This window comes from Cricetulus griseus, assembly GCF_003668045.3.
Source record: "Cricetulus griseus strain 17A/GY chromosome 1 unlocalized genomic scaffold, alternate assembly CriGri-PICRH-1.0 chr1_1, whole genome shotgun sequence".
NCBI lineage: Eukaryota > Metazoa > Chordata > Mammalia > Rodentia > Cricetidae > Cricetulus > Cricetulus griseus.
In genome coordinates, this window is record NW_023276807.1 from 66,232,557 (window position 1) to 66,247,832 (window position 15,276).

At 44.7% G+C, this 15,276-nt stretch overlaps 1 protein-coding gene across 1 annotated transcript in view; it reads right to left on the reverse strand.

Annotated features, from left to right (window-relative positions):
• The window catches only part of Dlgap2 (DLG associated protein 2), a 189,614-nt gene that overhangs the window by 143,059 nt on the left and 31,279 nt on the right, over positions 1-15,276 (reverse strand). The window contains exon 3 of the mRNA XM_035453012.1: positions 3,774-3,839. Within this exon, the coding sequence (XP_035308903.1) occupies positions 3,774-3,839 (66 nt within the window). The remainder of the gene's footprint in view (positions 1-3,773; positions 3,840-15,276) is intronic.

Sequence of the window (15,276 nt, forward strand, 5' to 3'; positions counted from 1 at the left end):
TCCTTCCTGATTTATCCCTAATATTTCATAACATCACAACCCAAAACACATACCAGCTTTTGAAAACCCCACTGTCTCCAAAAAGTCAAACACTTAAAACAAAAGAGTCTCTCAACTGTGGGTTCCTGTGAAATCCGAAACAAGTTCTCACTCCTAGAGGAAGGGATAAGTGCAGAGTCCAACCCAAGCAAAGCAAAAGCTCAGCACTTGACATCTGAAATCCACTCAGGATCCTCTGGGCTCCAAAGGGCCTGAGCAGCCCAACTTCTCTGGCTTTGCATGCACAGCACATGCAATCTGTCTCCTAGGCTCCTTAATCACAGCTTAGACCCCTCTCAGCAGTGTCAATTGATTGTCCCAGAAAACCAAAGATTTCACTTTAATGATTAAGGACTCTTGTTAATCACAGCCAATTCTGCAGCCACCAGTTGACCACAGATGATTAACCCAAAATATTTTTAAAGCCCCGGTAGAGTATTGAAGGGCTTCTCAAACTTCCCTATGAAACTTCATAAGCCAGTCCTCAATTGTCGGCACTACATCTGCATTATATTCTAAATTGTCACAATAACCCATGGAAACCAAAGGGAGTGGCACTATTAGGAGGTGTGGCCTTTTTGGGAGAAGTGTGTCACTGGGGAGATTGGCTTTGAGTTCTCTTTTTCTCAAGCTTCCCTCAGTGTGACAGTCAGTTGACTTCCTGTTGCCTGTAAGATGTAGCAGTCTCAGTTACAGCACCACATCTGCCTGCACACTGCCACGCTCCCCACCATGATGATAATGGACTCTGAAACTGTAAGTGAGCCATTCCAATTAAATGTTTTCTTTATAAGAATTGTCATGGTCATGGTATCTTTTCACAGCAACAAAAACCCAAACTAAGCTTTGAATACTCAGTATCTTTTCTAGCCCAAAGTACCAAAGTCTTTCTACAAGTCCTTCTAAAAACATGGTCAGGTCTCTCACAGCAATATCCCACAAATGTAGTACCAATTTATGCCACAGTTAGGTTTCTATTAATGTGATAAAATACTATGACCACAAACAACCTGGGGGCGAAATGGTTTATTTGGCTTACATGTCCACATAGGAGGTTGTCAGGACAGGAATCTGGAGACAAGAACTGAAGAAGCCATCACAGCATTTTATTTATTGGCTTGATGAGAATGGCTTGGTCAGACTGCTATCATCTATAAGCCATGGCCACCAACCCAGGGGTAACACTTCCTACAGTGAGCTGGGCCCTTCCAAATCAATCATTAAGCAAGATGCCCTACAGACTTGCCTACAGACAATCTGAAGGAGGCATCTCTCCAATTGAGGTTCTTCTTCCAAATAACTCTTAACTTCTGTCAAGTCAACAAAAACCTGAAGATAGAAGTTTCTGATCCCCCCTGGTTCCACAGCCGCTTTGCCCCAAATAAACACACAGATGCTATATTAAGTATAAACTGTTGGCCAATGGGACTGTAGGTGGGCCTGGGATCTGGTGCTACAGAGAGGGCTCCCTAAACATCTGCTTCTCCTCAGAGGTTAACAGTGCTGCACAGGCACAGGCTTACCCCCCTTCCTCCAGGCTTCCAGAGAGCCCACTTGTTCCTAAACCTATGACCCCTGCCCATTACCCCACTTTGAACAGGAACCCTTGGAGAAGCTGGAAATCAGCAATCATCGCCCCCCCTACTTCTTTGTTCCCAAAGCTTCCAGCACTGACTGCTCCCTCTCATACTCGGAATGACCAGTGACATTCTATTCCTGAATAGTAGGGTAGGGTGTCAGAACAGTAAACTTAGGTTTACCATGTGCACAAATATTTCCTATGTGAATATATGACTAGAGAGATGGAAACAGAGGGGAGGAGACATTGGCACACTGTGCTCATGTAGTTCTGTGCCCAGCAGCTCAACTATCGAGACAATGAAGTGGCCCTTGATGGATGAGCAGAGGAGCACAAAATAGCCCAGGCACTGTGGGATATCACTCGACTCTAAATGTGAAATCCTGCCACGTGTTACAACACAGCATAATCTTGAAGACATTATGCTGAGTGAAACAAGTCAGTCACTTAAAGATAAACACAGTATGATTCCACACATCAAAGTTCTCAAGTGTAGGCAAATCCACAGAAACAGAAAATAGGATGGTGGGTCATGAGGCTGCTCAATGGGGACACAGTTTCAGTTTGGGACAAGTGGTAAGCTCTGTAGACACATGGGTGGCAGTTGCATACTGAGAGGGTACCATGCCCTAAACTCTACAACAACAGTGGGAATTAATGGGAGTAGTGAAACTGTTCCATCCCTGGCATCACAAAGTGCTTCCTAACCAGGCAGCCCAACCTGTGCAACCGCTCTGTGTGACAACTCCAGCTTTAGCCCTCAGTATTGCTCTCTGTAATTTTGGGTAAATTAACCCTCCTAGGCCAAGGCAAGTATTGGCTCCTGATGTTCCTGAGATCCACACCCTAGCTCGGATCCTTTTTTGAAGACTCGGGTTCTTGATGTTCTGCATCCATACCTGTCCCTGGAGGCCAATACACCAAGCCACAAGCTCCTGCTGCCTGGAAAGCTGGCCCTTGGGGGAAAATCCCCATCTGTTTTGTCTGTCACAGGGAAAAAGGGGAATTGCTGCCACAATTGTCACTTCTTGTCTCAGTGAGAAAAGCTGGGTATCTGATGCTCGTCTGGCAGGTTCTAGAAACCCCTTCCACTGTGAGTTCTCATGCCTCATGCTGTTGCAGACTTAGCCACTCATTCTATAAGTTTAGGTTAAAAAGCAAGCTATTTGGAATGTGGAGGGGACATAGCTTTTTAAAAAATATGCCAATTCATACAAAGTGGGTTCCCTGAATATCCAGTATCACTTTATGCTAACCAGACAATCAACACAGCCTTTACATGTGGTGGTTTGAAGAAAACAAAGAAAAATCCCTATTGAAAGATTTTTCGAGACTGGGTGTGATGGCTCAAATCTGTAAATCCAAGCACTTTGGAGCTAGTGGTAGAAATGCTACATATGTGAGGCCAGCCTGGGCTATAGTGTAAACCCTGTTTCAAACAAACAAGTTGGGGCTGAGTCCATAACATATCTGTGTAGTATCATAGTCTGGAGTCGTTCAGGGAACACCTGAGCCTGCAGGTCTGCAAGCAGAGCATGAAATAGGACAGGGAGCCCAGAGCCACACAAGGTTCTTTGCAGTTTGATGTTGGATTTACTCAACTTTCTGCATCTCTGACAGTGGTGGCTGCCCTGATGAGTGAAAGTAGCATGTATGTTACATGTATGTTACATGTATGACACATGTCACTCAACCTTCCCTGTCCATCAACCAACCACCCAAAGTGGCACCAGCCCCTTGTGCCTGGAGTGACATCAAATGATATCCCCACATGAGACTGGCCTGAGCACTTAGGGAGGAGGGGGCAACAGTTACTCTTTTTTCTCTGGGAGAGTAAGGACCTGATGAGCCAGCATCTGCCCCAGCCTATGCTGTGCTGGCCCAAGGGCATCAACTCCTTCCAGTGAAGAGTGGAATAGCTGGCTTCCTTAGAGCAAAGGAGGGCAGGTTCCTTCTTAGAGTCAGTGTGTGGGGGAAGTTCTGCACGTGGCCTCTGCATTCTTATGTATTTAACCTAACAACACAAGGGTCCACAAAACCCTTTCCTCAGGAGTGATTCACAAGTTGCTTACTGTTGTAAAAACATCAGCATGGCTTCTTGCTTCTCTGAGAGGTCTTTGAAACTCCCCAGCCCCTGCCAGTCGCTTTACTTTACCTATGTCTTCTTCTGCTGGTCCTGGGAAGCTGAGGCCTGGCTGGGCCAAGTCTCCTCCTTCTTCCTCTGCAAAACACAAGTGAAGACATGCTTACTATTGTTCCGCTGAAGTTGTAGTCATTCCCCATGCTGGAAAGTCAGTGTGGTTCACACACAGAGACACTTCTAATGTTAGTGCTCAGAACTGAGTGTTTTGCACTGACAACTTCAGAAAAATTGTCACTTTCTGTAACAGCCCCAAGACTCCATGTGTGCCCCATTCCTCTTTGAGGTCCCTGCACAGACAGCTTTTGCAAACACACCTTTGCTTCCCTATAAAACGTGTTTATTTGATCTTTTTAGCATTGGTATAGGCTGCTGAGATGTCCTGACCATTGTTGGCCTGGTTTCCTTGAGTCATGTCCTAAGGAGTCTGAGTCATCTGCAAAGAGAACCCCCTAATATAGTGATTGCAGTTATATGCATGCCAGTCTTCCGCACTCAAAGCCTGCAGTGGCTGCTATAATGTTTCCTGTAAGTTTATTCTGGGCGGGTTTTGCTTGGGTATCAATTTCTCCTTGTGTGAGAAGCTAGCTCAGGCCCCCACACTCACTTTTAGCTGCTGTCTCTAGCTAGGAAGGATTACCACAGATCATAACATCAGTGTCACTTCAACTCTGCCCTGCATATATGGGGGTACTGGATGGGAAGGTGAATAGGATATGTATTCTTATCCATTCCATCCCCAGGGAGCTGGACTGGGTGTCTGGACCCCACCTCCATGTCTGCACAGCATCCCAGGGTGTGTTTTCAGGAGCTGCCCCGCACCGTTATGTGTTGAGTTCAGTGCCTGGCTGTCCTGCACTGATATGTGATCAGCAATGTGTTGTGCTCATCTGAATATGAAGATGCAGCTCAGACAGAGGGTCTCCTGTACCACATTGCACACATATAACTGTCTCTATATACATGGGGTGTGTATAAAATTATGCCATCTTTACACACAGAAGTATCCACCAACATGTCATCATTCTGGTGTAATCACATTTATAGACTCCAGTACTTGTGCATTCATGGTGGGGGTCTTCCAACTTTGGTGGAGAGGCTCTAAATCTGAACACAGACATCCTCTGGCATGGAACACCACTGACCATGTTATAGTGTGAAGTCATGATTGGATCTACACACTTCACTATCACCACCCCTGAGCCAGCTCATCACCACCTGTTACTCCATAGGAAGTGCGGAGAAGAAAGAGGCAGGTTTGTCATGGAAGATACTGAGGACCAAGCTAGAGTGACCTCACATAGAGATAAAGTCATGTTTCACTCCATAGGCTCTCCTGACACTGAGAAAATACAGGTACACAATCACCACCCACTGGATTCAGGTTCCGAGTTTCATTAAAAGGGTTTATTGCAGCTTTGAAGTAGCCATCTGTGGAGCCTTTTCTGCCTGGCCAACAGTGCTTTCTACATACTCTACTGTGTTTTCCTACTAGCAGATAGGCATGCCTACTAGGGATATGGTGGGTTCTGAGACCACACTAAGGACTAGGACCCCGCATCATCGCCAGTTCTAACCAAGTAGTCTCTTTGGAGACTACTGCTTCATCGTGTAATCTCAAAGCCAGAAGGAACTCTGCTACAGACCCATAGACTCAGATCTCACACATTCCCTCATTTACACACATACATATGCAAAGTAAGAGTTTTAAGAGATTTGAATGTGAGCTATGTCACATTGAAGGCTTAGATAGCAACAATGCCAAGGAAATGGACAGAGAGATTGTTGGTGTCACAGCTTACAGCATGGAACAAGGAGAACAATGCCCCAGGGAAGGTGGGTAGGTGAGTTTTATAGTCAGCCCTTAATTTTAGGCACAGGAGTGACTGTATAATTTACCTTGGCCCTTGTTGTTCAGATTATGCTAACAGGAAGTCTTGGTCTATAGTTCAACGAAGGCCATGGGTGGAAGGTGAGCACACAGGTCTTTGTGTTTGGTTTCACCTCATGGCTGACAAAGTTTGCCTTGGTGTAGATATGATGGCCCTTCCATGTCCAACCAGGCTTTAGATTTTCAGGGCAAGTTTTTTTTTTAATTCTCTAATTACTACTCATATTTACATATCCATCCCCCATTCCCTCGCCCTCCCATCCTCCCATGATCCCTACCACCCACCCACCCACTCCCCAACTCCTCCCCAGAGATAGTGAGGCCTTCCACTTCAAAGTTTGTCATATCATTTGGGGGAGGGCCTAGGCCCTGCTTGCTGTATCTGGGCTCCAATAGTATCTCTCCATAGGGAATGGACTCCCAACGTCCATTTGTGCTCTAGGGATAAAGACTGGCTCCACTGTTAGAGGTCCCATAGACTGCCCTGGCCTCCTAGCTGACACCCTCATTCAGAGGGCTTGGTTCAGTCCAATGCTGTTTCCCCAGCTTTATGACTAGGGTCTCCGTGTTCTCACTAGGTCAGGTCAACTGTTTCTGTGGGTTTCTGCAGCACTATCTTGGCTACTTTGCTTATCCCTTCTCCCTCTCCACAATTGGAGTCCAGGAGTATGGGAATCAGTCAACCTCAAGATCCGGCAATTCATCTCTTGGGCATATACCCATTTATACAATAAGGACATATGCTCAACTATGTTCATAGCAGCATTATTTGTAATAGCCAGAACCTGGAAGCAACCTACATGCCCCTCAACTGAAGAATGGATAGAGAAAATGTGGTACATTTACACAATGGAGTACTACTCAGCAGGAGAAAACAATGGAATCTTGAAATTCGCAGGCAAATGGATGGAATTAGAAGAAACCATCCTGAGTGAGGTAACCCAGTCACAAAAAGATAAACATGGTAGGTACTCACTTAAATATGAGTTTTAGACATAGAGCAAAGGATTACCAGTCTACAATCCACAGTGCCAGAGGAGCTAGGAAACAAGGAGGACTCCAAGAGAAGATTGCATAGTCCTTTGAAGAAGGGAAGCGGGACAAGAACCCCTGAACAAAGTGGGAGCATGGGGCGTGGGTGAAGAGGAAGGAGATGGGAAGGGAAGAAGGGGAGGGGGAGGAGAACAAGAGGACTGAGAGAGGAGGAATAGAGGAGGGCAAGAAAGAAGATGTCTTGATAAAGGGAGACAGTACAGGTATGGAGAGTGGTCTGACACAGGGGAAATGTTTGGGGACCCACAGAAATGACCCCAACTAGAATCCAAGCAATGGTGGAGAAAATGCAATTGATGCCCTTCCCCTATAATGAGATTGGTGTCTACCTTGGTTACCATTCCTAGAGCCTTCATCCAGTAGCTTTTCGAAGTAGAAACAGGCACCCACAGCTAAGCAGGGCAAGTTTTATTTCTACTATTTTCCTACTCCAAGTCCCTATCTGTGCAGGCAAATGGCCTGCTCAGTCAGAAGGCCACAGCTGAGATGAGGGCCCTGTCCTTTCCCTCCCTACAGTTACAGGGTATGTACAGTGAGCACCAATGGGTGAGGGATGGGATGGATGACTGAAACAAAGGATGCAAAGGACTGTCAAGTTAAATGACCATTCCAATTATGTTAGACATCCCATATCTGTCCCTTTACAGGCTTAAGGACTATGAACACTGACTGATCAGCACCCCCCACCCCGTGTGTGTGTGTGTGTGTGTGTGTGTGTGTGTGTGTGTCTGTCTGTCTGTCTGTCTGTCTGTCTGTCTGTCTGTTTCTCTCTGTGTCTCTCTCTGTCTTTGCACTTACTGAAGAAAATCACTTCACTCCAACTTTAATACAAAAGCTGAGCCATATAATCTAAGACACAAGCTGTGGCTGGGCAGAAGAGCAATGGTGCCATCAGCCAGGCTCTGAGGCATTCTGAATCTGGGTGACTGCAAGTCTCCTTGCCCCAGCCTCTTCATCTTCCCATCTTCAAGGAATTTGTTCTGGCTTTTCTGAAGAATCTCACCTCTTATTTCTCTATAAGATGGAGATGGGAGAAGAGGGTCAGGTTGAGGTCAGAATTCTACCCATGAACCATGCAAGCCAATGTGACATGCATCTCTGAGTCATTCCCATGTCACTATCCTTGGTTGCCTCAATAACTTTTTGTTTCATTTTGGACCTCTTTTGTGCTATGTAGGGGGTTCTCCACAAGAGAAAGTGACCTTTCATGTTGGGGAGCAGTAACTATGTATGCATCAAGGCATGAAGTTCTTGTATGGGTGTATTGTGTGGCCCTGGGGACAGGGATGTTAAGTCCCTGCCAGTAGTAGCATCATGCTCTAGGTGAGCCACATGGGCCATGGCCATTACAGAGCTTGTGTGGAGCCATTCAAACTCAGTTTGCTGACTCTTCCACCTCATTCCACAGACTTTACTTCCCAGATCCTCTGTGTTTTCTCAAAAGTTTCCTCTGAAGACAGCACACCCAAGTCTACATTTTGGCCAATTTGCTAATGATAGCATCTGGAGGCCACTTAAATGAAGGCTTCATTTCTGCTCAGCTAGTACAATGACACTGATGAGTCTTAATGCTGGCTTCCTCTTGCATTCCAGCCACAGCTGCACCACCAGTCTGCACCCAGCCTCTGCCTCGATGAGAACCAGGGCTTTTCATATCATTTTAATTTTTTTGACAACACAGAGGGCTCATCATTCTATTTTGGACTGAAGATTAAGTCTCAGCAGAAGCTGCCCTGAAGTCTGCAGAATCTTTACCAGTAGTTCAATGTCACTTGAATCAGGCTAAGAGGAAAACTCAAAGGCCCTGATGAGGCCACTCCACTTGGATGAAGATGACAAGAAGAGGCTCTTTCTCACAGCAGGTGGCATCCAGCACTGACAGATGAGTGTCTGAATTCCAACCCACACATGCTAGGGCCGTCTCTGGCCTTGCTTCCCAGCTTTGAGGGTGGGTGGGTCTAGTTCAGGTAGCCATGACCTGACTGGGCCTTCAAACAGGCCTATAGAAAAGCTCTGACTAAAATCCACAAATGCAAATTTTTAATTTCTCTTGACAGAAACAAGAGAGAGGGAGGGAGAGGGGGCAAGTACTGAAGTTAAAAAGGCAGACTGTTATCTAAATGTCTGAAAGCTTGAAGAAGAGATTGTGTGTCTTTTCAGTTAAACTTGAACACTATTCACTTGAAGAGTGACATTAATTATGTTTTATATAACATGCTTTAAATCCAAGTTCCAAGTACATGAAGTGTTAAGTCCTTTGTACTACCTCAGTATTTAACAGGGTTTTCTATCAAAATACTTTGAAGATATGCCTATCATGTTTGTGTAGAAAACACTGGCTCACAGCCAGAGCAAAGGTCATTTCACAAAGCCAGAAAGTATGGTTGTTCAAATGGAGTCACTGCTACTTCAAATCATGCCATACGACAGTCTCGGGAACCAGAGTGAGGGCTACTGAAACTGAACTTGCTCCTTGTCTGAGTTAGGAGTGGACCTAACACCATTCCCATTAGCAGGTCTGCCTTGGTTGGGATTTCTATTTCTGTGATAAAACACCAGGACTAAAAGCAACTTGAGGAGGAAAGGGCTTATTTCACCTCACGTGCCTTGATCACAGTGCATCATGAAGAGAAGTTGGGGCAAGAACTCAAGCAGGGAGGCTTGAGGCAGGAGCCTGGAGGCAGGACCTGAAGCAGGAGCCACACTACTTACTGGCTTGCTCCTTGTGGCTTGCTCAGCCTGCTTTCTTAGAGAACAAAGGAAGGTTAGCCCAGGGGTGGTACCACCCAAAGTGACCTAGGCCCCCTCCCATATCAATCGTTCATCAAGAAAATGTACTGTAGGTCTGACCACAGGCCAACCTGGTGGTAACATTTTCTCAATTGAAGTTCTCTCTTCCAAAATAACTCTAACTGTGTCAAGCAAACACGAATCTAGCTAGTATAAGGTCCTAGGAAGGCTACTTACTGGACAATGTACAAGGCCTTAGATACATGCTATTTCAGGGGATTGTGGAAGAGTTTCAGAATAAGTATGGATATCCCACTCGGTATCAGTTGAATGTACCTGGGAGTCTACCACCATCATTCGCTGAATCTTGCCTCCTATTCCTGCTTGCATGGAGGGCCTGGAAATTCCTTTAATGGTTACATGGGAGAGCCTGAGATGTTTTCAGGGATAAGAGTCACTAGCCATTCAGAAAGGCTTCACTTTCTCTAGACCACCCCTGCTCTGAGCATGTTGTAGTAATAACCTCAAGCTGGATGGAGACCCTGAGGTCTCTAGTCCATTCCAGATCCTCTCTGTAATATTGGCCTTATGCAGAAAAGCTAAGACATGCTTATTTTATTACTGTGGTGCTTTGAAAGAAAACAGCCTCCATAGAGAGTGGCACTATTAGACGGGAGTGGTTTTGTTGGAGTAGATTCGACTTTGTTGGAGGAAGTGTGTCACTGTGGGGGTGGGCTTTGAGGTCTCCTATGTTCAAACTATGCTCAGTGTGACACATAGGCTCCTTCCAATGCCTACAGATCAAGATGTAGAACTCTCAGCACCTTCTCCAGAACCATGTCTGCCTGCATTCTGCCATGATCCCTATCATGATGGTAACGGACTAAACACCTGAAAGTGAAAACTAGCCCAATTAAATGTTTTCCTTTATAAGAGTTGCCATGGTAACGGTGTCTCTTCACATCAATAGAACAGTAACTAAGGCAGAAATTGGTACCAGGAACTGGGATATTGCTGTGATAGGCCTAACCATGCTTTTGTTTGGAGGAATTTGGACTTTGAGAGTTCTGATTAGAAAAGCAGTTAAATACTGTAAGTAAAAATTAATGGGTCATTTTTGTAGGAGCATGGAAGACAGAGGTGCTGAGTGTGATTTGAACTGTGGGGCCTGGCTCAAGAGGTTTCAGAGGGGAAGAATTTTAGTATGTTGCCTAGAGATTATTCTTGTGGTATTTTGGTAAGAATGTTGCTGCCTTTTGCCCTTGTCTGAAGAAGTCTTCCTGAGGCTAACGTGAAGAGATTTGGATTAATTCCATTGGCAGAGGAAATATCCAAACAGCTTAGTATAGACTCTGTTGTGAGGTTACTAGTGTTCATGCTTTTAAAGATTTATAATGAAAAGGAGAGGCTGAGCATGGAAAGTTAAAAAATGTAGAGACTGAGGACAAAAAGGGAACCAGTAAGTGAAATGGAGCTAAATGCTGTATTCAAGGAAATAGATAAACAGATTAAAAAATGGAATAAAGGGAGTGGTGACCTCAGGGCAAATCCCACCCAGCTAAACTTCCAACTTGTGAAAAGGAATTAAAGAAAATCTCAGAAGCAGGTATGGTGGTACACATCTTTAATCCCAGAACTGGAAGGCAGAGGCTGGTAGATCTATGATTTTGAGGCCAGCCTTGTCTACTGAGTGAGTTTCAAGACAGCCAAGCTTAGGCAGTAAAGGGAACCATCAGAAACAGAAATCTGGTGAAGGTATAATTAAACGGGGTGTGTGGGGGAGTCATGTTCCAGCCCAAGCAAGCAGAAGAATTTGGCAGCTTCAGCCACATGGTTCTGGCTTTAGAGTCAAGGATAGAAGAAAAGGCTATAGAATCTTATTCCACAACTAAAGAAAGACACTGAGGTCAGGCATGTGTCAGGGCTGAACCCGAATGGAAACCCAGAGACCCCTTGCATGAAGTTGTGAAGTTGAAGCCTAGATTGCCTTGGAGACCCCCAAATGTTGGAGATGTCAGAGTCATGGGATACCTACCTAGGAGAGCTGCTAACAGAGAATAGAACCAGTCTAAGAGAAAGAAATATGTTTCAGTCAATGAAGCTGAAAAGAGTTGGAGATCTGAAGAGCATTTTAACATCAGGCATGGAGATTCAGAGTTTGGAGTTTGTTCAGCTGGGTTTCAGTCTTGCTTTCGTTCAGTATTTCCTCACTATGGTCACCATTCCTACGTTTTGGAATGGTGATATATATCCTGTGCCATTACATGTTGGAAGTATGTGGTCTTCTTTTTGACTTTGATTTTACTGAGAATTTCAACTAAAAGATTGCATGAATCTCAGAAGAGTTTGAACTTTAGACTTTTAAACACCGATAAGACTGTAATAGACTATGGGGACTTTTGAAGTTGGACTGAAAACATTTTTTTTTTTTTTTTGCATTATGATATGGTTACAAGCCTTTAGGGGCCAGGGAGTAGAATGTGGTGGTCTGAAAGAAAATGGTCCCTATAGGGAGTGGCACTATTAGGAGGCGTGGCTTTGTTGGTGTAAGTATGGACATGTAGGAGGAAGTGTGTCACTGTGGGGGTGGGCTTTGAGGTCTCCTATACTTAAGCTACACCCAGTGTGGAAGACTCCTTCTGCTGCCTGAAGATCAAGATGTAGAACTCCCAGCTTCTTCTCCAGCACCATGTCTGCCTGCATGCACTATGTCCTGCCATGATGATAATGGACTAAACATCTGAAACTGTAAGCCAGCCCCAATTAAATGTTTTCCTTTATATGAGTCATGGTCATGGTGTCTCTTCATATCAATAGAAACCCTGACTGAGACAATTAGGTAACATGATTAATTTCCATTTTGGGTGTGAGCCATAACCTTTAACAGCTGAGCTAATTCTTCAGACCCTGGCATGCTTTCTGAATAGAAAACTTCAAGCTTTTGACAGGAAAACCAGCAACATTAACATCTGAACATGCTTGAATTCTTAAATTCTTCATTTGAAATACTACAGATATGTTCTTTCTTTCTTTCCTAAAAAGACCTCATATAGTCCAGGCACACTTTAAACTCACTATGTAACTGAGCATAACTTTGAAATTCTGATGGTCATCATGTCTCACCATGCCTGGTTAATATGGTGCTGGGAATTGAATCCAGGGATTCATGTATGCTATGCAGAAACTCAATAGCTGAGCTTCATGGTACCCTTGATACCCTTGATATACTGTCTTAATTTCCTACTTGAGGATGCCTAGATACTGGCATTGCCTCTTCCACAGACATGAGTGACATCAGCCCTATGTAGATGTCATTGTATGGAATGTGTAGGTCTACTAAGTTCTCTCTCTCTCTCTCTCTCTCTCTCTCTCTCTCTCTCTCTCTCTCTCTCTCTCTGTCTCTGTTTCTCTCGGTTTGGGGCAAGACTTTAGGGTAACTTAGGATGTTTCATTTTTACTTTTATTTTTTTATTTTTCCAAAAACTGGCACGTCTTGATTTTCAAAGGTCCACTTAAGGCAGAATGGCTGAATAAATGTCAGCATGCTTACAGCACAGAATGCTAAGAAGCTCCAAGTGATGCAGAAACTCCCAGCACCGTGTTAGTGAGGACAGCTATGTAGAAACTGTTCTTTATGACCTGGCCTCACTGTGTAAAGAAGATCAGAGGCAATTCATGATGCTAACAGTGATTCTCTCTGATTGGAGGAACTACCGCCACGTTTTACTTTCCCCTTGTAACTCTCTGCACTTTCTTCATGAGCCTATATACCTTTTTTATAAATAGAGAATACTGTGAAAATACTTGAAATCTTTGTTATTGGGATTTGATGGCCTAGCATGAAAATAGCTGGAGGTGAAGATGTGCATGGTCCTTCTCCTCTAACGAGGATCAATACTGATGCCTTCTTCCCTCGGGAAGGCAGCAATGGAATTAAGATTGAGCAGGAAGCTCACAAAGCCAAGGCTTCTCACTTGTTCATCACCAGGCTCCCAATGCTAAAGAAGAGCTGACATTATATCAAGACCACAGTAATCACCAAAGCCAGGATCAGGTTTCTGCTCTGGAACAGTGATACCCTATTTCCCTGTGGCCTCCAATTTGCCTGTACTGGGCAATATAGCAATATATATATATATATATATATATATATATATATATATATATGCATGCAGCTCAGAAAGACAACTTCCAAATGCTCATTGCCAATGGCACATGACAGGGACACAGGTGCTGTAAATGACAGGAGTTCTTGGGCTCCTTGGAGCAGATGCTTAGCAACAGAGGTTACTGTACCCAGGGGCCTGTCTCTGTCTGGAAGGTTCTACCTCTTGTCTTTCCAAGGGTGCATGGAGGAACACTTCATGTTAGCAGTGGGATAACATATTCACTAACACCTCCCTAAATCTAAGACCTTCCATGCTCCCTTCTTGTTCCAGCTGTCCTGGTACAAGGGTTGACCTGTCACCCTCATGTACTAGCTGCTACAGAACCTCAGAGAAAAGAGTTCCCATCTGAATATTAAAAGAAAGTGCTGTAAAAACCAATTGCAAATGAGAGGTGGTGTGTAATTAACCTACACTCTTATAACGACAGGCAGCTCTGAGTATGCAAGAGGAGGACCTGAGTTCCAAGTCCGCACTTTCTCCCCTGTTTCACATAGGTGTGAGCTGCTCACCTGGCTGCCTGCACTAGTGCATCTGCCCCAGGTCACACTGGCTGTGTGATCAGGATGAAATAGGTGTCCTGTCACCTTTCTAGAATGTCAGAGTACTCAGGTACCTGAAGTCACTATCGCTTTATTCTTTAAATCATTCTTTCCCCCATCACTGACATGGCTCTAAGATGCTAAACTCACTGATACTGGTGGGCAAAGTGAATCCCACTGAGCCCTCACAGATAGGATTTCCTAACTGACTCTGTAATGTAACCCTTCTCAATGTTCAGCGAGGTGAGGTTGTGTGCTCTGTGTGGTGGAAATTGATAGTATACGGCCATGGATGGAACAGATTCCTCATGCCCCTCCTTCATCTGGTGCTTCCTCTCAGGTTTCCTGTCAGTGGATTTGTTGAAAGAAATACTGAGACTATCGGGAGCCACTTTTGGAACTGAGTCCCTGACCTCACATGAAGTTCTCTTAGTAGGTATTAGAATTCCATAGTGTGTGTGTGTGTGTGTGTGTGTGTGTGTGTGTGTGTGTGTGTGTGTGTGTGTGAATGCCACCATGTATTTGCAGGTAACCATTGGGGCATGGACCTCTTGGAGCTGGAGTTGTTGGCAGAGGTGGGCTGCCTGATGTTGTGGGTGTTGGGAATAGGGTTTGGTCTTCTGAAACAACAGCCAAGTTCTCTTGATTGCTCAGCCATCTCTCTATCCCCAAGATTCCCATTTAAAGCTATTACATAACAGAAACAGTAATGGTCCCAAGCGTCTTATTTTGTAGAATCTAGTGTGTCCTAGAGATGGAAGTGGAGAGGGCCCATCTGATGGGGCTGCAGCACAGCTCTAGCCACTTCCATGGACAATTGGTTTACCGGGTTCGCTCAACTCTCGGTATCCATTAAACACGTATGAACTGGGCTGTGGTGTGTGTAGGCACACAGTAGCATATGAGGAGGCCACTGGTTTGAGGGTTCTGACCTTGCACAACAGCATGCATACAGGTGTTTCTGCCCCAAGCAGACTTTCATTCATGTCACATGACATAGGGGATGGTATCACATGGTGACTGCAGTTTTAAATATAATCTGTCATCTTTGGCAACACCAGTTAAAACCTATATTCGGTCATTACATAGAAGTGGAAAAACTCACTCAATTGCATACAGGATTCATTATATTAAAT